The sequence below is a fragment of the Simochromis diagramma genome, unplaced genomic scaffold, assembly GCF_900408965.1.
Source record: "Simochromis diagramma unplaced genomic scaffold, fSimDia1.1 OVJJ01000747.1, whole genome shotgun sequence".
Lineage (NCBI taxonomy): Eukaryota > Metazoa > Chordata > Actinopteri > Cichliformes > Cichlidae > Simochromis > Simochromis diagramma.
In genome coordinates, this window is record NW_024386897.1 from 741549 (window position 1) to 766153 (window position 24605).

The 24605-nt window shown below is 40.1% G+C and overlaps 1 protein-coding gene across 2 annotated transcripts; it reads left to right on the forward strand.

Annotated features, from left to right (window-relative positions):
- The first annotated feature begins 12804 nt into the window (after positions 1-12804).
- On the forward strand, positions 12805-20333 carry LOC120735065 (C-type mannose receptor 2-like). 2 transcript variants are annotated; one of them, XM_040034245.1, is made up of 6 exons: positions 12805-12924; positions 13147-13195; positions 18265-18648; positions 18743-19087; positions 19173-19261; positions 19345-20333. In XM_040034245.1, the coding sequence occupies exons 2-6, from the start codon at positions 13156-13158 to the stop codon at positions 19468-19470; spliced, it is 984 nt and encodes a 327-aa protein (XP_039890179.1). In that variant the 5' UTR covers positions 12805-12924; positions 13147-13155; the 3' UTR covers positions 19471-20333. The 2 variants fall into 2 exon arrangements, with proteins under 2 accessions (XP_039890179.1, XP_039890177.1); XM_040034243.1 differs by lacking the exon at positions 12805-12924 and having other exon boundaries at positions 13079-13195.
- Positions 20334-24605: the final 4272 nt, after the last annotated feature.

Genomic DNA, 24605 nt, shown 5'->3' on the forward strand with positions numbered 1-24605 from the left:
AGTCTTGATGGGCCAGATGGATGGGCCCGTGGCTGGATTGGTAAAGGGCAGAGAGCTCCAGTCCGACTCAGACGCCAGCAAGGTGGAGGTGGAGTACTGGTTTGGGCTGGTATCATCAAAGATGAGCTTGTGGGGCCTTTTCGGGTTGAGGATGGAGTCAAGCTCAACTCCCAGTCCTACTGCCAGTTTCTGGAAGACACCTTCTTCAAGCAGTGGTACAGGAAGAAGTCTGCATCCTTCAAGAAAAACATGATTTTCATGCAGGACAATGCTCCATCACACCCGTCCAAGTACTCCACAGCGTGGCTGGCAAGAAAGGGTATGAAAGAAGAAAAACTAATGACATGGCCACCTTGTTCACCTGATCTGAACCCCATTGAGAACCTGTGGTCCATCATCAAATGTGAGATTTACAAGGAGGGAAAACAGTACACCTCTCTGAACAGTGTCTGGGAGGCTGTGGTTGCTGCTGCACCAACACGTTCTCACTCCCAAAGCGTAACATTTTACGCTAGGTGACAAATCGTCAACATATTACGTATTCGGCTACCCACCACGTTCCTAAATGACGACCTCGGAAAAAAGAGGATGTCGGAGTTTTGGACCCAGATTACTCCGCGAAGCTCCTCACCACGGCAGCCGTAATGCTCTGACAAGCCATCAAGCAGTGCGGCTTACCAAAGTTGTACTAAAACATTTTTTAACAGATTTCTGCACGCCAAAAGTTCGAAGTCAGTAAGCACAACCAGAATTCATACATAAGGCACACTCTCGATTTTTGAGAACATTAAAGGATTTTAAGTGTGCCTTATACTGTGGAAAATACGTTATACAGAAGAAAAGAATATATCGTGATATATATCGTTACCGCACATGCTCCAAATTATATCGCGATATCAATTTTAGGCCATATCGCCCAGCCCTAGCAACGAGTTTAGATGTTTTGTTTTTTTTAGTTCTGTGAACTAATTAGATTTTACAGTGTATCAAAAACCACTACTGACCACAGGTGTCATGGTATTGAGTCTCTGGACTCAGTGGTTTTGTTTTGATTATTATATATTATCCTTGGTCTTGGTTTTGAACTCCCTTTGTTTAAAGTTCTGTCAGGTCTCTGTAATGTCTAGTGTTTCTGGATCTAGGTTCACGCTTTCTGGCTGTTTCCTCCTCATCATGTTCATTGGGTTCAGCTGTATCTCCCTCCTGTGTCTAGCTCGTCACCTTGTGTCTGTGTCGTGTGTTTGGCTGTGCTGGTTGTTGCTCTGTCTACATTTCATGGTGTTCTCTTCATTCGTCCTGCATCGCTCTGCTCTTCGTCCTGCTTTGTTATTATTTCAGGTCTCCTTATTAGTGTTCCCAGTTTAGGTTTTTAGTATTTTCTCATGCCTCATTTCCTGTTTTCAACTTTGTGTCTAGCTGTTTCCTGCATATTGCGTCCTTTTTCCACGAACACCACACGGCTTGCTCCGGCAGCCGTGACAACAGGTTAACCAGGACAAGCATTAAAGCACAAAAAACTGAACTTAGATAAGCAGGAAAGAAGAAACGAACTCTTAAATCTTAGGGTCGACTGGGATTTGGCCAAATGCCACACCTGTAGGAAAATAAACCTTAACGGATATAAAAATGCCAATGCTGTACGTTACTGATAATCAATAATAAGAAGTGTTACCGTGACGACCAGTTGAAGAATCAGGATGGGGACGGTGGCTGCAAAACTGAAGTCTGACTGGCCTGAACCACTTCATGTGTGAAGTTAATAACATGCTGTGCTGAGCTGTCTCATCCTTTGAATCTTTCAATATTTCAGAGTGTAAAGTTCCACCAACAGCTCATTTGTTCAGCTGCCGTTGTAGTTTGGTAGAAATTCTTTTAGTGATCTGCTCAATATTTTTATGTTCATCTTGAAATTTTTATGATAAGCTTGGATTCATAATTTTAGACACTGTCCCTCTCTGTAAGTCACTGCACAGGCTTTGTCTGTGTGCGGCTTATTGAGATCCATAGTTCTGTGGATTAACTGTGTTAATGCTGACAGAGGGGATTGTAAGTAAGCACCAGCTTTCAAGGCTTGATCTGCCTCCATTACAGCAGCACAGCTTTAAATTTTGAACCCATTTTGTGTTCCCAAAAAAGACCTTTTTGTATAATTTTGAAATATGCATTATTTTTCACTTTTAGGTAACCTTACCTTTGTTTTAACCTCTGCCAGTTCATATCGTACCTTTACCATTTCAAGCTATTCATTGCACTTGAATGACTTGGTATGCAATAAATAACTGGAAAAATTGGGGTGTTCTAAAACTTTTGACCGGTATATTAATAATTATATATCTTCTAAGTTCATTAAAAATATTTGATTATTTATTTATTTATTTATTTATTTATATTAATCCTTTAATAAATTATCTGATGATGGTTTGATGATGACCCAGATGCTGACCGAACTTTGGCCAGATAGACATTCTTTTCATGGCTCAATACCAACCAGGCCTACACACAGGCATTTGGACATGTGTGGACCCAAAGTGTACTTTATCTTTTGAAATACTCTGTGTCTGTCACCAGCTACACTTTTAATATTTTTTAGGATTTAGTGGCTTATTCTTTCAATATTAGCAAAAGTACTCCAATGATCCCAGAGATGGCTGCCAGCTCACCTCACAAGTGGTCGAGTTGAAACATATTTTGCATAACTCTCGCTAACACCGGACTCGGATATTTATTCCTGGATGTTCATTCATGAGCAGATGTTGCTATTAGGAGCTGGTGTGTGTATGTGTGGTGTTCTTGAGATTGTTTTCCTTTTTCGGCACAGGTAGGCGGGGCGGTGCTTTGCAGGATACCTGGTACACCTGCGGCGCATCAGATGATATCAGAGGGAGTGTTTTTGAAACTGATCAATTAACAGCTGATCGGCTTTTCTCTCTTGTTTGTTTATCGCCCACTTTGCGCCAGAAAGAGGAAACCAGCGGATAAACAACAGCAGCACGTTTAAGCTTAATCAGGTGTTGTTAGAATTTATTTAATATTACTTTCTAGTATCAGCTGATGTTTGCTGGTGCCACAGCTGTAAAAGCTGTCGGTTTGTATATCTGGTGAGAGGGAAACATGAAGATGAAACCAGGAGATGTCCTTACTGAATCATCAGAGCTCAACAGGTGATGGAGAAACAGGTTTACCCTTATGAGTTGAAGGGAAGTTATGAACTGTTTCTGAGAGACAAATAACACCAGGATCCTTTTCTAAGTAGCTGACAGCTGGTTACTGTGCAGGGGCGGGTCTAGAAAAGTGTTGCCAGGGGGGCAGATAGGGCATTAACAGGGAAAGGGGGGGACAAAGAAATACTTTTCTTTCTTATTCTCATTTAAAATTTCTATTTTTTTAATAAATAATTATCTGAATCTTACAACCAAAGTGGTCATTTGATGTAAAATGTATAAAAATCATACATATACCAACAAGACCGTGCACATCACTATCACAACAGCGTTTGGTGGGCCGGTCTCTAGTTGAAATGCTTGGGCCGATTTTTTTGTCCTAGTCCAGCCCTGGGGACAGACGTCTGGTGTCGAAGTATTGTTGCTTCCACAATTGGTTAAGGTGTTTTTGTAAAGACTCTCGAGATTGACACTACATCTTCTAAGTATTCAGGATCGGGGCCACTTGGGCAAGAGGGTGCAACACCCCCCTTAAATCAAACTTTTAGAAGTTGAGAAATAAGCTGAAAAATCCAGTGCAAAAGGCACAAATGACACGATAGATTTCACCTCTCGTTCACTCTTTCACTCCTTCCTCTGTTTGTGTTCAGACTCACACAGCGCTCACCCCCTCCCCCCAGCTAAACAGTCAATCGCTGTTAGTATGCAAATAACCCGGTGTCAGATTACTCAGTAGGCATGGCAGTGCAAAATGAATCAGCAAATCTCTGTCGTCAAATTCATAAGCGACTCGTGAGATAATTAACAACTAAAAAATACATCTATATTTGTACAGTCAATGGGAGACTTTTCCATTGTTCTTCTAACAGTTTCAGTCCTGTAGAGACGTGTTTCTCTCTGTGAGCCTGTCTGCTGCACAGACTGGAGGACCTGTGTCTGTCAGACCCACAAAGCCACGCCCACTTTCAACTCTGCACTTATCAGTTTCCTTGTTTCATATCCTGATGTAATCTCAGCGATTTTAGTAAAGCTTGTTCACTTTTGTTACATAAAGAGAAAGAAATGTGCTGATCTTGGCCCATGAGAAGTCCATAACAAATAACTTGGATACGGATCACTCTGTAAGAGTTTGTGGAAAGGGAAGCAGGAGACTGTTGTTGTAGAGTGGATTGAGGAGAAAGGAGAGTGGAGGTGTTCAGCTGCAAAAAGAATTCAGTTCCTTGCAAAACAAACAAGCTTAAAACAAGACATGAAAGAAGAAAATGTTCTGTTCTACAAATTAGTTTGAGAAATGTAGGAAAATACATGGTGAATTGTTTTTATTACAATGCCAGCCCTTTTTAGTTTTGTTAATACTGGCAATTGTTATATTTGATATATGCCATCCAATAAGGTATGTCATGTTTTAGTCGTTATAATCTGATTAGAAGGCTTTTATTTCTATTAAGGTTCTTTTATTTTTCAGTTTCCCCCCTAAGGGTTTGCCCTCTTAACATGGTCAGGGGGTTTGCATGCCTCAGTGACCCTAAGAGCTAAGTTGGTCAGGTCTTAGTGTAGAGGCCTTTCAAAGTGCAATCCAGAGCACCACCCCACCCCTTTCCTGCCTCTGTTGCCACCATTTCCCCCCTTTACATTTCTGTCTGCCCCCTCATATATGCCTGTCTAGAACCGGTCCTGTTCAGGATTTGTCTCTGTCAAGCTCTCTAAGTTTGTGCAGCTTTCCCGCTTGAAAGGGAGTGATGCGTCTACCACAGGTGTTTAACTGGATTTCATGCAATGACCAGGCAGATCTTTTGTTTCTCTTTTCTCTTTAATCTTTCTTCGGGCATAGTGAGCAATAGGTGAACAAACTTTAAATACACAAATACCAACCATGTTTGTTATCACACATCTGTGAATATTGTGAACAATCCAAACCTTTTTTAACACATCAACAGCAGTGTATAGCCTTTATGGTACTATGGTAATATTTACTTGTGTATTTTTGAAATGCTGGCATTATGTAATTTGCTCTAACCATTGTACACACAAGCTTAAAAGATACTGCTTATTTTTAAAGTACTGAACCAAATGCCCATTTGTCACTGTACTTATTTGTCTCAGGGCTCACCACCTGGTTTTGCTTGACAGTCTGCTTGCCTGTGTTCCCTTCCACTAACCTGTCCCTCTGCTTGCTCGCCTGCCTGTGGCTCTGGAGATTGTATTCCTTGGTTTGAACGGAGATCTGCCTCGCCCCTACCTGTGGTTCCAGAAGGGCTCTTCCTGCATCTGTATTTTCAGTTGTATCACGTAAGCTCTCCAACTCTCCCCGTGCGCATACGTTTTGCTCTTGGTTTACGGAGTCATTCCCTTAACTCTGTTTTGTCCTTCTCCCTTAGATTGCTCCAGTATGCCACCAATCCTCCCCGCACGCTTGCAGCTCTGTGATTTCATTTTCTCCTCATCATCGTACATTTAACATGTTACTGTCAACAACGTTCACGCTTGTATATAACCTGTCACTGTGAATAAACCTTATTCACTGCTACTTCCTAACTTAACTGTTGCAGCATTGCAACAGTGTTTTGCAGATATGTCGCCCCCCGCCGCCTGGCTGTACCAATCTCATGGAACATAGTTTTTAAAAACACTCCTCAATATGACAGTGCAATAACAGCCCCACAGGTTACCTGCACATAAAAGACACCTTGTTCAGAGGGAACTGGCCGAAATGCTAAACCTGGGAATAATAAAAGAGTCACTCAGCACCTGGTGTAGCCACATATTTATTGTGGTGAACTAAGGTGGGTCTATACGGTTCTGTGTTGACTACCGCAAGTTCAATGAAGTGTCACAATTTGAGGGTCATCCCATGCCCTGGGGTTGACAAGCTCCTGGACCATGTTAGTCACTGCTCATTTTTTCCACAACACTGGAGTTAAGCGTGATATTGGCAGATTCCCTTGTCTGTAGAGTCTAGAGTCTAAAAAAAGCTTTCTCCAGTACAGTTGTACAAATTTGCCACACTTCCATTTGGCTAGTTTGGACACAACCCACCACCACCTTCTAGCACTTCATAGACCCAATACTGTGTCCATATGCTTCATATGCACCAAAGACCACAGCGACACCTTGAAGACCCTATTTTTGTTTAAAATTAAAAAATTTTATAAATGATATGCGTCAGGGCTTAAAGAAGCAAGGTTACCAAAAGGTGACTCTCCCTCACCAACATGACTATCATTAGGAAAATCAAGTTAATAAAATGAGAAACAAATGTGCACAAGATCATACAAGGTCCTAGACCAGAGGTCAGCAACCTTTCACACTCAAAGAGCCAGTTGGACACGGTTCCCACGCAAACGAAAACACTGGGAGCCGCAAATACTTTTTGATATCTCAAATGAAGATAACACTGTATATATTGTTTTTTACCTTTATGCTTTGTGTGAACAACTAAGGTGTGTTGCTTATCAAATCCATGAAGTGCTACAGAGAAAGTTACAATTTATTTATGTAATTAACACATTTTGAACTCTTAAAGAAATATAACAAAAGGAAAGCTGAACTAAAATGATCCAGCAAACAAAAACTGTTGTGTGCAACAGATATTTTTCCTTTGGGCTTTTGGAGCTTTGACCCGACTTTTAAAAAATTAATTGGAAAAAAAGCGCTATGCTGCTAAAAAAAAATAAAAATAGATATTTGCAAAATTCTGCCTAAATATGTATTTTACCTGGTTAATGTGTGTTTAAATATTTATAATATATTTATATATTTAAATATCACAACAATCTTCCAATTTAGAACTACAAGTTAAAAAATACTAACATAAATAAAATACACTTCAGCTAAATACTTCTAATTTATTTTCCCAAACCACGCGGAGCCGCAAAATAAGGACTAAAGAGCCACATGTGGCTCCGGAGCCGCAGGTTGCCGACCCCTGTCATAGACATAGAAAGGCATTTTATAATGTTCACGATTTAAAGACTTTCAATGACAGATAAAAAACAAACAAACATGCAAGTGGAGCCAATCCCAAAACTGAATAGTTGTATTTTTGCTCAAGTGACAGTGCCCATGTTTAAAAAAGCAAATTTTATATAATGTTGGTGTAAGATTACCGAAAGGTGACTCTCCCTCACCAACATGAATATCATTAGGAAAATCAGGTTATTAAAATGAGAAACAAATGTACACAAGATCATACAAGGTCCTAAGAAGAGAAGGCATTTTATAATGTTCACGATTAAAAGACTTTTAATGACAAATAAACAAACTTGCAAGTGGAGCCACTCCCAAAATCGAATAGTGGTATTTTTGCTCAAGTGACAGACAAAACCTGCAGGGACAACGGCCCTCGTGGACTGGGATTGGGGACCCCTGCTTTAAATCTTTCAATATTTCAGAGTGTAAAGTTCCACCAACAGCTCATTTGTTCAGCTGCAGTTGTAGTTTGGTAGAAATTATTTTAGTGATCTGGTCAATAATTTTGTGATTCATCTTGAAATTTTTATGATAAGCTTGGATTCATCGTTATTGTCCTTCTATGTAAGAGACCACACAGGCTTTGTCTTTATGCAGGTTATTGAGATCCATAGTTCTGTTTCACTGTGGCAGCAACCTCTGCTGACTTGTTAAAGTGTGGACAACAAGCAACAAAACATTGCTTCGTTTATGTCCAGTTTCTGCTTAGACTGTTTGATACCCTTAACAATGGCAGCCATAAATGGGACCATAAGTGTCCCAAACCTTGCCTAATTTAAATCTGAATGATCCCTTTCAAGAGACAGTTAAAGATCCAAAAGCCTTATTTTTATGTATTTTTATGCATTCACTACAGTTGGAGGGTCCCAAAATGAATGAAATAAGAACATCATTGATTGGTAATTAAATGTTTTATTAAATAATTAATTTGGAATGAAGTAATAAAAGTACACTACCTGTCAAAAGTTTTAGAACACCCCAATTTTGAAAATTTTGAAAATTCTGCAGTCAAATTATGAGTCATGCCACTTTAGTACAAATAAGCAATTGTAGTAAAAAAAAAACAGAAACCATGGAATCAATTTATAGACCAAAATGTATTCTAAGCTTATGACTCATCAAAGTCGCCACCTTTGGTAGACGTAACAGCTGAACACACCTGTGGTATTCTTTCTTTCTTACATTAAAGTCTGTATTACAGGTGGTATCATAATCACATAATAATCTTTCATTGCAAGTGCAACTGTAATCATTTTATACACATTGCATTTTGTGCCTATAAAAGAATTGTGGCTCAGTCTATTAATTGAAGGTCAAAAGCTTTGGCTGGCGATATGTCCAGCCAATCTATTGTGTAAGTGGCTTAGAGCTATGGAAGGATTGCATACACGCTTACAATACATACATCACATATAATCTAGAAACAGGCCTGAATAAAGGCCTGAGTGTATTCAGCAACCTGCTGCGTTTGAGTTTGCTTGGTAACAGATGACTCAGAATAAGTCAGGAAGTGTACTTCTGAAATGTCTTTTTTTTTAATTAAGCTTTGAGTAGTGGCATTTAATTAAAGCATTTATTCAATATATACATATATAGTTTTAGTTAGATTGTTACACATATCAGAGTGGCCTCTGTCTGGTTGTGAGCTTTAGTAGGCGAGGTGAGAGGTGAAACAAAGTGCAATTGAGGTCGGGAGACATATACACACACACATCTTAGGTAGACTTATATTCTAGGTAAGAGTTCAGACATTTTTCTTGCAACTGCATTTTTGTGGCTGCAGAATTGACAGTTTTGTTGCAGAGCATGCATCTGAGGTTTTGGTGAAGCAAAAGCGAGATGAGCTACAGGAAGCACCTGGCTTGGAGGCGAAGAAAATGTTCTTTTTAACTGTGTCAAAAGTCGTTAACAGAACATTTGTGGTTTTGAAACTTATGCATGTGATGTATCTGTTTGACGTACGAGGGGGCGTCATAAATAATACCCTGATGTTATAAAACCAACTGCTGGTGTATTATTGGGCGGAGATCGATGCTGTCTGCGTACAGTGTTCATCTCCCCACGTGTGTGTTCATTAAAATCATTGCTTGACCCTCCTGGACCAGTGTTGTTATTTTGAATCCCTCCTGTATCCCTCCTCAATATTTGAACCCTTAACACAGGTCACAACTGGTTAATGTTTTTTCTACTACAGGATTTCTGGGTTTATGTGTGAAGGAAACTGAGTTTACAGGTTATTTGTTGATTATGTTATTACACTGTGTTGAATATTACAGGGGGAAAATTTGAATACAGTGTGAGACACATACTGTGTTGAAACCAGTGTCACTCTTTTTCACCGCTACGGATGGCTGACTTTATTGCCTTTTAATAGCACCTCTGTAACCTGTTGACCTGCGCCTGACCACCAGGATTGTCCATGTGTGTGGCTAGTGTTTGTTTTTTCTAAGAGTCCATGTAGAGGATTCAGCAGAGACAGACAAGTAACACGAGAAAACAAATGAGAGATGCAGTGTTTATGGAATAGTTTCATATGGGGCTCATTAGCTGGCCACTATTGAGCTCCTAGTGATAAATGAGTGGAGTGACTTTGCTTAAGGGAAGTCACAGATTATATTAATGTTGCTAAATACATGGGACGATCCATGTCTGGGGCGAATTCTGGCAATAATTGTGGTTTAATGGTTTGAGAAAACCTGCACATGATACTTGTCTTTGATGCTGAATACTTTATTACTCTTATGATCTACAATTGTTTGCGAGTGTGAAGGTTGATTTAACTTATAGATCCTGTTTTCCAGGCCATGATGGCGTGTATGCAGGTGTTAAGCAATCCTAGTATGCGACACACACTGTCATCTGTTATTACGGTACAATATATGAAGGTAGGGAGAGGTGCTTCTCCGGAGGAGGTGACGTCCTGATGTTGCCTGGGACATGTTCTAACTAACCTTCTTCTTTAAGAAAGGAATCTAGTTTTGATGAGTTGACTCATGGGAGTGTCCATGCGTCAAAAGGAGGGGTCCAGAATTAACATGAAACTATGTTTTATATGTTTTATATGATTTTTGCAGTGATTTGTGGGATTAACAGGTTATTTACAGGTATTAAACCTATACAAGTGGTGCATCCACGTTTAGATGAGGCTTTGATGGCCTATAAGTGAAGTTCACTGAACTAAAAGGGAAATGTGGTTTGATGATGGTTGTTTTCCATGTTTCATGTTCCATGTTTTCCAAATAGAAGTTTTTCCTTGTAGTATGGAGATACAGGTGCAGCAATCTCCTGAGAAATCTTCAGAGGCCCAGTGAGAAACAAGAACCATTCAAAGCATGGCTGACAGCCCAGGCAGTGGTTGAGGTCAAAGGTTGTGCTGGTTGGGGCCCTGCTGGTCATTATGAGAAGTTTCCAGAGCCACAGCAATGAACATAAAGCTACGTTGGAATGACAGCTGTGCCACGAGTCTTTCCAGAGGCCAACAAGAGGAGATTGTGCATGACAGACAGACATCTGAAGGATGAGGGGAGCATGCCAAGCTCCAATCAGCAGTGCAGAGGGAGTTCAAGGATGCCATCATGATTCTGCGAAAATCACAGAAACCAGAAGCTATTTGCTGACGACAGCAATCTCCTATGAACATCACCTAATGCTGTGTCACTGTGCAATGCATACGTTGACACTCTGACCAGGGTCTTTGTGTCATTGTTGTTGTTATTTGCTTCATGACCACGTCTATAAGACTGCTGAGGTGACTCAATAGGTGGGATCATAACAGCAGTAAGACAACTGGATCGAACAACCTTTCCAAAAAGGGGTTTTCTGCAGAGATGAATGGACAACAGAGGAGTCATAAAATCCCCCTCGCAGGACGAAGGCCTGAAGTGAGGTGATGGGGGTTGATAGAGGCCATAAAACAAGAGTGCTGATAATGCCTGCACCTTTGAAGATGGCTGAAAGCCATGTTGACAAGCAAGAAAACCAACTGGTATGTTTGAATGCTTATTCTACATACATTAGGAATCTTGTCCTATAGACAGTGATGGAAACAACTGGAAGAGACATTTATGCAGAACTTAAACCACTCTGCAGAGAGACGTGTGACTTACATGCCTAGAGGAGGAGCACCACTAAGCTGGAATGATTTTGAAAATGTTATTTCTTATTTTAACTATTTACAATTCATTTGTTTGCTTGTTGGATGCGTTTTACCATTGAATGAGATCAATGAGGAATAGGATAACTGCTAATACATTTGTCAACTGTGTACTTCTACAGTAATTTAGGGTGATTCGACATAAGGTGATCATAACTTTGAAATTTCTAGCATAAATGTCAAACAGGGCGAAAATGTAGTTGGAAAAAATGAATTGCGTACTAATAAACTGTGAACTGAATAATGAAGACAACTGACAAGCACAGGCTCCATAATCCTTCTCACTTGTTGATAAAACCACCCATGATGTCTGTTCCTAGAAACATGTCTGACCTTATTTGCTTTTAAATTTTTTCCTGCCTTAAAAGCTTGATTTCCCTAATGTTTTACATGTTGGCAAAGTAGAACCACCTTTGTGTAACCTTGGTTCCTTCTTTAAGAATTGAGACACGCCATTTACAGAATTTGTGGTTTTGAAAAGTTTTAGGTATGGTCACATGACCAAAAAGTAAGAATAAGAATAAGAATAACTTTATTTATCCCGAGGGAAATTCTTTTGTCATGTACATGCTCAAAGCAGCAGGAGAGACAGAGGAACAGATGAATAAGATATAAGATATACAATATATACAATAAGAATAGTAGTGTACAGTAATATACAGTAGGATAGTGCAAGACATAGTATCAAATAACTCTAACGAAGTAATATATATAACTATATACTGGTGAATAAATAACTTAACTATCAGTGCAGGCTATTCTAGAAAGTATTGTGTATTGTGCAATCGAATAAAGGGAGTAGCAGCGTATGATGGGGGGATGAAACAAATATTCAATAAGGTACTCTTGGGTAATATTGCACGGTCTGGAAGGAAACAGAACAAGATTGGTAATCGTCTCAGGAAAATCACCTACAGAGTGAGGAAGAGCTATACAGTCTTATTGCCACTGGCACAAAGGATTTACTGTGGCGGTCAGTTCTGCATTTCGGGGCAATGAGTCTTTTGTTGCCTTTTCTCTGACGGTCCATCATGGGGGCATGCATGGGGTGGAAGGGATTGTCCATGATAGAAACAAGCTTTTTAGCATTCTCCTTTCAGACACCTCCTCCAGGTTCTCAAGTCTGACACCAGACAGAACCAGCCTTTTTAATCAGTTTGTTCAGCCAAAGTTTGGGGAGTGGCATCAATACAAGAGCTACATGTCATTTTGTTTTGGAAATAGAAGTCTTTAAACATTACAGATAGGCCTTCCTTGGGATATAAAACTTTAAAATTTACACTATTCAATATTTAGCATCAAATGTAAACATTTTTATGTTTAGAAAATGTTTTGAAGATTACAACACTTAAAAAAAAGTAAGGTGAAGAATAAAAAAACTGTTCTACGACCTCAAAACATAAACAAGAGATTTAGTTGATAAAGGTGTGTTAACAGCATTTGCTTGACTACATGAATGTAATAACATTATAATTAACATTCATTAAAACACATTTTTACTTCAACTCCACACGTGCCCAATTTGTACAGAAGGTTCACTCCCTTCAGGTGTCCTGATTTGACAGTAAAATATATCAAAGGATCAAATAAAGACCTGGTTAAACTCAGTTTCCCTGAAGAGGTCACAAGATACGTTGTCATGTAAGTCACCCATCATTATTTTTTTCTATTATTCTGATTTAAACTATTATTTTAAGGGAATTATAGATTTTAAATGCTCAAAACCTTTTTGATATAATTATTTTGGATATGCATATAAACTAAGCAACTTATTGGACTGGAGATAAGAAACCTTAAATGATAAACATCTTTGATAATAATTATGGTACAATAACAATCATGATGACTACATCTATTATACAGAAGCAAAGAATGGAAGAAACCTGTTTATTGCTCATCCTGCTGCTCTCAGGTCAGTGATATTAATATCTTAAACATTTGAAATATAGTCTATAAACACATCGAGACAGACTGCTGTCATTTTGGTAATCAGATTACATGTAATGTTTTTAAACAATGTATTTATTACCACATCAGCCACAAGGACAAAGATGCATCTCCTCATGCTACAACACCTTCATTAATTTCAAATGTAAATTCATTTTTTTACATTTAATTTTGGATTAATTAAAGGACATTTATGTCATGATCCTGGGTCTGCTGACCCAGCGTTTTGTGTTTAGTTGATGTAGCCTTCAGGTTTCCTAAGTTCATCGTTTTCATGCCTAGGTGTTTGTAGTTATTTTCCCCTCGTGTTTCCACCATGTTAAGTCTCCCCTGCTTTTCATGTATTTCATGTCTGTGGCTTATGTTGTCAAGTTCAGGTTGTCATGTCTATATCTCACTCTGTTTCCTGTTTTATTCTGAAGAGGCCTGGCGTTTCTGTGTTCATCGTGTTCAGTTTTGCTCTCCCACTGTGACGTCATTATGTTCATGTGTGCCAGCTGTTTCCCCAGGTGTTGCCACTTCCCTCATTATCCTCCTGTGTCCATTTAGTCTGTGTGTTCTCAGTCATTCTTTGTCAGGTCGTCCGTTGTACTGGTCCGTTGTATTCGTCTGTTGTACTGCTCATCCATGTCTCGGCTCCAGGTATCCCTGTCAGTTTGTTATGTTTAGAGTTTTGTATGTTTCGTTTTAGTTCACCCAGTTTAGGTCATTGTTTAGTTTTCATCGATTCCCTATTATTTTGTACCCTCGTTTCTTGCCTTAATAAACGGCTTGTTTTGTTATTCATACCTCATTTCGGTCTGCGCTTGTGTCCTTCCCTGCAACATACGGTCTGCCCTAGCCAGACCGTGACAATTTATGTAATATCCAACTAAGTTGTTTTTCATGTTTTCACTGCTGAGTTAATATTGTCCCAATAATGGGGATTTTTTTTCTTGCTTCTTTTTCTCCTCCTTCTTATTTTTACTGTTATTAACCACAAACCAGTCTATTACTACTGCTGAGACTAAGCACAAACAAAGGAGAGTTCCATCAGGAACAACACCTGACGTCAAGTCTTTGCCAAATGAAACATTTTGCTAACAATGAGATTTGCATCAAGGTCAGCTGTGGTCAAGATATTTTAATTACTGCATGCTGGAGAGCTGACCTTGGGACTTCGCAGCATCCCTTTTATAACATCACACATACTCTCTGTAACCTTTTACTTTCAACAGTTTTTTGTCCCCCCTGACTGTTGCTGGGCAGGGAAGACTTTCCCACTATTTATTCTCCAGGAAGCTCTTGGCACTGGTCTTCTTGCGAGTTTCATTTTTCTATGTCCTAATACTTAGCAGATAACATAGTTAAACATCGTTAAGCAAAGCTAAGCAGTTTTCATCAGGTCATATTGACACACATCTTTCATCTAAATCTAAATGTGAGGATAGACTAGTGTGCCGTTATGGGTGCATGTCTGATGCAGGGGCGTTAACACCTTTCTTATATCACCACTCTGAAGACCGATGAGCGTTGTCAACAGGTTTACTGACATTCAAAAGTGTAAAACTAAAAACAAGACAAAAAATACAGTCATGACATACATATGTGCAACATAATATGCATTTATATACCACAATGCTACTACATAGCATATGTCTAATTATGTAAACTTTTTAAACTACTACTGATGCTATCCCAGACAACCTCCAAAATCGCAGGTAACTAGCTTAACAAAAGGACTAGCTTTACAGCCAAATACTGCATTAGCGGGCAACATATTGTACAAAAAACAAAGTTACAATTTATACTTTAAGTACATACCGGCGATACAACCATAAACCGAAGATGTGGACTGCTCCGTTATTTGAGCTTATGGATGTTATTTGATTGGAGGCATAACTCACAGACACACGAGACGCGCCATTACTCCAATGAGTGTCCTTTATTATTTTTCTTCCCCCCCCCCACAACAACAACCCAGCAGAAACGTTCCTACCGCTTAACATTTACCTGATACTACATGGACAGTATTTTTTCCAACAAGACACCATAAACTGTGTGCCGATATGTTTCCCTTTGTTTTGCTCACTTGCTTTTCTTGAGCCGACTTCCTGTTCAATAAAGTTGTTTCAAAATAAAACCGTTTCTAAAGTACATTACTTGAAGCAACCACAGAGGGCGCTATAATCGCATAATAAATAACAACTGACTGAGAATGATATTTTGGTGATAAAACATTTTACAGCTTTTAGTGATAACAGAACAACTAGAATTTCCCCATTACAATACCTGCGTCTTTGTGGCCCATCTCTGTCTTTGTGGTAAATATTTCAACACAAGGAGAATAATTCAGTTCAATTAAACAGCGCCAAATCACAACAACGGTCACCTCAAGGTGCTTTGTTAACAAGATAATAGACCTCTGTTGGAGTAGCGTTCAGATAGCTGCTCTGCTCTGTGTTGGTACAGGCCATTGAAGATGATAACAGTGGGTGGATTATATTCTTAAACTTAGTTACAGCGCTTTCAGAAAGACATCTACTGTGATAAAGTCTACTCTCCACTGCTGTGTAATCAATTATTGTAAATGTAAATGTTATCAGGAAATGATCAGACAGGAGAGGGTTTTCAGGAAACACTGTTACATGTTCAGTTTCTATGCCATATGTTAAAACAAGATCTAGAGTGTGATTAAAGTGGTGGGTGGGTTCTTCTACATTTTTTTTCAAACATCTTTTGCCTCTGTCCCAACTGTTTCAGGACCTGTAGCAGGAATCAAATTTTAAATGAGTGAACTTAGTGTATAAAATTGTTAAATTTCTCTGTTCAAACATTTGTTCTGTTATTTCTTTTTTCTGCTTTGAATACAAACTTGGCTCATGTGATTTAAAATTATTTTAGTTTTCTGCGGACCTGATGGTTTTGACCTTTTCTTGTCTATCTTCCATAAGTAATTTTGCACTCCTATGTGCCTGACCACCAGGATTGTCCATGTGTGTTGCTAATGTTTGTTGTGGGGTTGGGTATCAGCACCCAACCCCACAACATAAACTAATTGTCATGGTCCTGGGTCATGCGACCCAGTATTTCTGAGCTCCATGTTATCCTGTCCTTTCATCTGTATTGTAGTTTTTTCTCCAGTTATCTAGATACATTTGGTCATGCCTAGTTTACAGTTTTACTTCATGGTTTATCAGGTTCCACTTGTGTGTTCACCCCTGTGTTAAAGTTCCTTAGTTGTTACGTGTGTCTTATCTGTCATGTTTTGGGTCTGTGTGATTCTCATTGTCAAGTCTGTGTCATATCCACGTCTTCATGTTTCCTGTTTTATTTTTTAAAAAGAGTCCAGTGTTTTTTGTTTGTCATATTTAGTTCCACTTCCCCTGTCCTGTCATTATGTTCATTGTCAGCTGTTTCCCCATGTGATTCCACTTCCCTTGATCATTACTTATGTGTATTTAGTCTGCGTGTTTCCGTTCAGTAGGTGTCAGGTCGTCTGATATCATCACCATTGTTACAGTCATTGTGTTTCATAGTTTACTCAGTTTATAGTTTATTCATGGTGTTTTAACTGAGTGTCGTCGTCTTTTAGTTTACGCAGTGTTTTGATTCTTCTTTGTTTTCTTAGTTTCATGTTTTGCTATCTCTTACAGCCAAATAACGGCTCACCTTTTGTTAACACCTGCAACCACAGCAGCAGTAGGTGCAGTGAGGGCCCTCACGCTCACTTTTGACGTATATGTGTGTGATAGAATTCAGAAAACACATGGGTGCAAATTATAAGTCTGTATCATAATTCTTCAGTTTTTGTGTTTGTTGTAGGGCTGACGACGTTAACGCGTTAGCGCCGTCATCACGGTTAACGCGATTCAAATTAACCAATCTGCAGCACAGAATGGACAAACTTTGGACAAGCTACCAGAAATGTGTTGGCAGCGACATTTCAGGGATTTTGATTCACTCTGAGCTCTAAATAGATTAATTACGATAAAAAAAATTTTAATCACGTTAATCGTGGTGACTGCGTTAATGTTGACAGCCCTAATTTGTTGGTTTGTTTTTATTTTGTTTTATTTTGCGAGCTGGTTATTAGATGCCACTAAAGCCAGCCAGAGAATACTCCCTGTATTTGACTGTTTTTCACCTGGGGACTCTGGGTGAAAAACCCTCAAGAGTAGGTACTCCCACTCTTTTAGTGGGAGACTTCAATGGTTGTGTGGGTAATCCGGGGCATGATTGGAAGGAATGGCTGACCTGATCTAAATAATAATAATAATAATAATAATGGATTGGATTTATATAGCGCTTTTCTAGGCACCCAAAGCGCTTTACAATACCACTATTCATTCACTCTCACATTCATACACTGGTGGAGGCAAGCTACAGTTGCAGCCACAGCTGCCCTGGGGCAGACTGACAGAAGCGAACCCGAGTGATGTAGTGTTACAACCACAATTTGAATCTGAATATCCGGGTGAAAAGGGAGTCTGAGCTGGTCAACTGATCAGGATGCACTCAAAGCAGCGAGAAGCCATTAAGCTGAAAACGGAGTGATAATATCAAGCTTAGTTAGCCTTTAGGTCTTTGGAGGCAGCTGATCCCGAGCAATATCTCCGGTGTGGGAAGAGTTTATTGAGGCCATAACGAACCACTTTCAGATTTCCAATCTTACCTTCAACATATGTTACATATATTTAAACATAATTATATGTTTTTGCCTCTTTTTGCTCTTTTTATTGTATATGTCCCGCTAATGGATTAACCAGTAGGACTGTCTTTTTGGTGTTATTGTTGTCTCTGTTTAGCCTAAATAAGTTTGATGTTCAAAGGCGCACAGTGAGGTGAAATAAAAAGTACAGAAATCTGTGTAAGAAAGAATAAAACTAAATAACATGAATAAATAAATGCATGTCTTTATCTGATGTATTAATACCATATGTCCCACCTCATACTTGCATCATATAGTAAATATTTGTAATTGTTATTTCTGTAAGTTTGTCTTTTTCAGCCCAAGAGCCCAGTTTCAACAATAATTGGTGACACTTTTTTCAGGAGGACTTTCCACTCTTCCTCCCCACTCCAGAGAATACCACTTTGTGAACCAGCTGATGACCTGGACTGAAGCTCAGAGTTACTGCAGAGAACACTTCACTGACTTGGTCACCATCTACAACAGCAACATCAACCAACTGCTTCTCTCAATGTCACCAAGGATTGATGCTTGGGTATGGATAGGGCTCTATGATGATCCTTACAGCTGGAAGTGGTCCATGGAGGGAAAACTTTTCTATGTTGGCAGTACACATGAATTTCTGATCTGGGCTAACGACCAACCAGACTGTGTAAATGCAAAGGAATACTGTGTGGCTCTTCAGGGACAAACACAGATGGATGATAGACCCTGTGGAGCTTCTTACCCTTTCCTGTGTTACAATGGTAGGAAAAAAGGCTTGTTGCCATAGTTACCCTACAATTTTATGAGACTAATAATGTGTGTTTCAAAATTCGTCCTTTCTTGAATCTTTTACAGCCAAAAACACAAGTTACATCTTAGTGAAGGAGAGCCGCTCCTGGTCAGCGGCTCAGTCGTACTGCAGGACATACCACACAGACCTGACCAGTATAAGAAGCAAAGAGGAGAAATCCAACATCACGCTCACTTTGAAGGGATCAGGGGTTCAGTATGTGTGGATTGGTCTCTACAGGGATCCCTGGGCCTCCTGGTCTGACAGCACAACCTCAACATTCACTAACTGGATCTCTTCTGAGCCTGGAAACTTCAATTCAATTGAGTACTGTGGAGCATTTAGATTAACGACAGGGGAATGGGCTGATGGCTTCTGTGAACATTCTTTCTCTTTTTTCTGTTTCACAGGTGAGGTCCAGAATGCAAACACTGTAAGATCCTGTCATCATGTAAAACACTAATGTTTGTGTTGTTATATGTGGTTCATTTTTAGCAGTGACAAAGCAAACAGTGGTGAAAATGAAGCTTCAGTCAGAGGCAGACATGCACAGCACAGAGATCCAGCAGCAGGTTTCACAGCAGGTCAGCAGTTCAGTCACCAACACAAACTTGACACAAGTTCAAACTGTGCTTCATGTTTTTCATCATCTGCACATTTTGTCCAGCTGTCAGGCCTCATGCTGTCAGAAGGACTGACAGACTTCAGGATTCGTTGGAGGAAAGTCCAGAGTTACCGTGACGACCAGTCAAAGAAGCAGGATGTGGACGGTGACTGCAAAACTGAAGTCTGACTGGACTGAACCACTTCATGTGTGAAGTTAATAACATGCTGTGCTGAGCTGTCTCATCCTTTAAATATTTCAATATTTCAGAGTGTAAAGTTCCACCAACAGCTCATTTGTTCAGCTGCAGTTGTAGTTTGGTAGAAATAATTTTAGACTCATTAAGTTTGTAATCATCTGAAGTTTTCGTGACAGACTTACATTCATCATTTTCGACACTGTCCTTCTGTGGGAGTCACTGCACAGGTTTTTGTGGAAGCATTGTATTAAGATCGTACCTAATTAAAATTTGGATCACAGCTTTCAAGTGAGTCCAGTTGCAATGCATGCTGGATCTACTTGTATCTGACACTTTACCTTAACTGTTATTTTGCAGAAGCAGAGGAAGCTGACTCTACTAAGCAGAGTAGGTGATGTGTGAAGTTCTTTTTGCATAGTTACTGTTGTGGTCGTAGTTTTGTACTTTTTCTCCCATTCATGTTATCACGTTTGTCTACTTTTGTTATAGTATCTTTCAGATGCATACATGTTATATTTTACAGGGTTTTTATGTGGTCTTTGGGTGTTTGCTGTGCTTTAATATTTAGCAGCTCTTTGGATAGATGAGACATAAAGTAGGTATACAAAAAGACTAAATATGAGGGTTCTACTTAATAAAAACAGCTTCATTTAGAAACGGTGATGTGTGTTTACTTGTGTTATCTTTGTGTGATGAAATGAAAATGTATGTTTTATTGTAAAATGTATCTATTTTGATTGTAAGCCCAACAAATGACAATTGTTGAAAATTAGCAATAGTTCTAAACTTATGTGCATTACATGAGTTTCATGGTTTGTACTTGGACTATGTTAAACTGCACTGTCCCTTTTAAATAAATAAATTCAAATTCAAAATTTGTTTGATAATCTGCAACATTGAAGTATGAGAAACAAAACAAGAAAATCCGGAATATGTAAATATGTAAATCTGAAGTGAAAAAAGTCATTACAATAAAATAAATCATCTTAGTTAATTATTCCTTACCAGTGTATTCTTGTCAGTCTGAAAATTATTGTTAAGTAGTCCTTATAATATTATAGTGACTATGACCTTCAAATCAGTGTTTTGACTTTAAAGTAAAAGTCAGAGGTCAAATGTGATATTAAAAATTTGAATCTTTAAACCTGGGCTAATCCACTAAAATTTAAAGAAGTGTACTTGGAATTTTATTGATCATAATGTCAACTGTTAGATTACATACACACGCACTTAACAACAACATTAGATAAGTAATTTGACAAATACTTAAAAAACTATTTTTCATCACCCAACATATAAGTGAACAAATTTCAAATTGTGGGTGTTCAAATGAAGTGCGTAACTTCAGAAAAATGAAACAAAAAGGGAGGAAAAGCTTGAATTTCCCTCTTTTCCACTTTCTGATTAAACAATCTCAACCAACGTTGCAAATCTCAACAAAGCTTAAGAATTTGAAACGTGCCAGAGCTTCCCCTTCTTCTCTCCCTTTTACTACTATTACTACTGTGGGCAATTGTGGCTCAAGAGGCTCAAGAGTTGGGAGTTCGCCTTGTAATCGGAAGGCTGCCGGTTCGAGCCCACTTCACCCGTTGCCTACTGGTGGTGGTCAGAGAGCCCGGTGGTGCCAGTGTCCGGCAGCCTCTGTCAGTGCGCCCCAGGGTGGCTGTGGCTACAATGTAGCTTGCCATCACCAGTGTGTGAATGGGTTGTCTAAAGCGTTTTGGGGTCCTTAGGGACTAGAAAAACGCATTTACCATTTTAATTAGAGAGAAACGACCACACGTAAAAACTATTTTACAAATCATGTGCTCAAACCTAAATACTGATATTTTATGCAAAATTTATTAAGTTCAGCTTCATGAATTTGCTCATTTTCTCTTCTAAAACCCTTTCTTTATATAAAGGATCTACGCACCTGTGTCCAGTTCATTTTATGAGAGAGAAGAAAAATATGCTGAAATTACACGTTTTCACAATTTTTTGTTAAACTGTTAGAATTTCAATTTAGTTTTACATGGCGCCATTGACCTCCACCTCCCCAAACTGGTCAGAGTGACACACACACCCAAGCTGTAAACACTTTAATTGCGTGTGGTAAATAATAAAACAATTGCGTGGTAAAAGCAGAATTTTTATTATCATTACTATTATTTATTATGTTTGTTTTATTGGTCACAAAGTTGGGGGAAAACCCTGGTTCCCCTTATTTGCTTTGAATCCAGTGTCCAGCTCACGTTTCATGTCTTGCACCTTTCATATCAGGACGACGCCTCTCACATCACCATGGCAACCATAGTACAAACCACACTACACTGGTTTACAACCACCACCCACATTCCTGAGAGGCAGTCGTAGTTTTGTGTCTGTTAGTATCAGAGGGTAACAATCTTAATCCAAAGCTATTCTACAATACATGTGTGAAAGTAAATGATAAAACAAATGTGTTATATGAGTTATGAGGTAATTGTGAAATTTTAAAATAATGGGTTATGTAAATGTCAAAGATAAAAAGTAAATTCAAACGTGTGATCAGATTGCTTCGCGATTATGTGTGGATTGAAGCACGCAGTTGTAAGTTACACAAATCATTTTACACATTTGTAAGTCTTAGTTTATGCTTGTGGAGCGTATCAAACATTTTTGCAATACGTTTGAGTCAAATTTCCCCCATTTTTCTGCTCAGTGTGGGATTTAGCTCTAGCTTGTACAGCCAGGATTTTAAACCTTGGCGTGAATGGAGTCCTCATACACATGTGGAGTAGCTCATCGATGAGCTGGGAATGATACTATGATACATTTTTAACTGATATTTCTTAACTGAGTGGTGTCCAGTTTAGTATGCATCTTTCTGCCATACAGGAGTTCATGGTGACAGAAGTAGTAGTTGCACAGTAAAATTGAAGCCAATCCAAAACATTCTCCTTCCATGGCTGTGACTGCTAGATTGCTGTCTCGATACAGGTGCATGATGAAATGGTTCAATCGCTCCATTTGCAGTTGTGTAGTAGACAGATTTTCTGCTGTGAGAGATCCCTGTATTTTGGAAGATGAGGCAAACTCTTCAGAGTTGAACTGTGTGTTATCTGTTACGATGTTTTTTGGGTTGTCATGATGACATGATGACTATAGACACTATAGACGAGAGAAACTGAATAACACCATTAGTACTAGCACAAGGTAAAAAGGCAAGCTCGGGTCAGACAGAGAAATAGTCAGTCAATTATATGGCAAATCTATAGGCAGGAATTGCTGCATCAGAGGGTTCAACAATGACGAAACCTAGTTTTATTTCATGGTCCATCAGCCAGTGGGATGGGTTGGAAAGGAGCAGGGTGTGTATATGCAGTTTTGTCATTAGTCAGGCAAAGGAGACATGAGGTTATGGCAGACTGAACTTGTGAGTCTATTGTTTAGCCACCAGTAGACATCTCTGTTTTGTGCACAAAACAAAGATCTGAGGATCTTACATGGTCAGGACACATAAACAAAACAGTGAAGAAGGCGCAGCAGCGCCTCTTCTTTCTCAGGAGACTGAAAAGATTCGACATGAGCCCCCGCATCCTCAGGACCTTCTATCACTGTGCCATTGAGAGCATCCTCACTGGATGCATCACCACCTGGTACGGCAACAGCACCGCTTACAACCGCAAAGCTCTCCAGAGAGTAGTGCGGTGCTCTGAACGGATAATTGGAGGTGAGCTTCCCTCCCTCCAGGACATCTACAGGAAGCGGTGCCTGAGGAAAGCGGGGAGGATCATCAAGGACTCCAGTCACCCCAGCCATAAACTGTTCAGACTACTTCCATCAGGAAGGAGGTTCTGCAGCATCCGGTCCCGTACCAGCAGACTGAGAGAAAGCTTCTGCGGTCTGGAGTGTGGGGCCTCCCTGCTGCTGCGGAGTCGGGGCGGTCTGCCTCCCCCCACCGCAGGGAAAAGGATAACACCACCTGGGTCTGGGTGCAGTTCCCCCCTCCAGGGGCAAGGGTACCTAGACCCGGTTTGTAGAGTACGCTTGGGGAGTGTGATCGTGTGTACAGCGTCTCTTTATGTCTGTCTCCACGTTGGTTGAGTGTGGAGTAAGTGCATATGAGAGCATGAGGGTGGGAATGGATGTTTGTATATGTGTGTGCCTGTATGTCTGTGTCTATATGTCAGGTTGGGTGTCAGACGCCACCTCTCTGGGGACATCTTAGGCCCTCCAAGGTTTGGAGGCCTATCTCCCCCTACCACCACTTCCCCTGCCAGTGGCGGACTCCCGGTTCTTTGTGTCCGGGGATGGGCATCCAGGTACACACCGGCTCACTCCTTGGCAGCTGCTTATCGGGGCCTGGAGCCTGGGGCTCGCTCGGGCCACTTCGGAGGTGGGGTGCCCCCGGCCTCTCGGCCTGGGGCTCGGTCACTCAGGCACGGCTGGCTGCCGGCGGAGCTCACGGGCGCGTCACTGCAACTCCCCCTGGCTTCTGCTCCGCGGCTGCTGAGTGAACCCTCATCTGGGACTCTCCTCAGCTCTTTCTGGGACAGTGGCGCGGCTGCCCCTCTGTTGGTCTTCCTTGGTCTCTTGTGTTCTGGGGGCCTCTGGATGTCTGGAGTTTTGATCTCCTCCATACCTGCTTCATGCCCTGGAGGACGGGGCTGTGGCCCCCCCACACCCTCTAGCAGATCATTACATGAAGGAACCCTTTTAAAAACAAGCGCGTCCATGCTCACAGGTGTACACACGGGTGATCACACCCACAAACTACACCCTTTTTGGCTCCTACCTCAAAGCACACTGTGTTCTGTTGATCTTATGTGCTGCACAATAATGTTTAATATTTAGTATTTACTGTCATATTCCCATATATCATTGTGATGTTGTTTATTCTATTACTCTTGTTCTCTTCTGCTTGTTTTCTTTTTTCTTTCTCAGCAGGTGATCCAGGTGATTGATATATGCATTTTATTTTTCTTTTCTGCTCATTCTGTTGGTTTTTGTCTTTTGCCCTTCTCCCCCGTCCCTCTTCTCAGCTGTTTCTCTTTCCCTCTTTCTTTCCCCCAGTCAAGTCTGTCCCGTATTCAGTAAGTGAAAATAAAATAAACAATAAAAGGTGAATCAAATGGACCATTACGGCAAGGCTGGGATGGTC

What these genes read in the sequence shown, in the direction of transcription:
- LOC120735065 (XM_040034243.1), top strand. Translation starts at nt 13,081, where the DNA reads ATGATAAACATCTTTGATAATAATTATGGTACAATAACAATCATGATG. An exon ending in GCTCATCCTGCTGCTCTCAG is followed by an intron (nt 13,196 to 18,264) that starts GTCAGTGATATT and finishes CACTTTTTTCAG; the next exon opens with GAGGACTTTCCACTCTTCCT. An exon ending in AGCAGCAGGTTTCACAGCAG is followed by an intron (nt 19,262 to 19,344) that starts GTCAGCAGTTCA and finishes CATTTTGTCCAG; the next exon opens with CTGTCAGGCCTCATGCTGTC.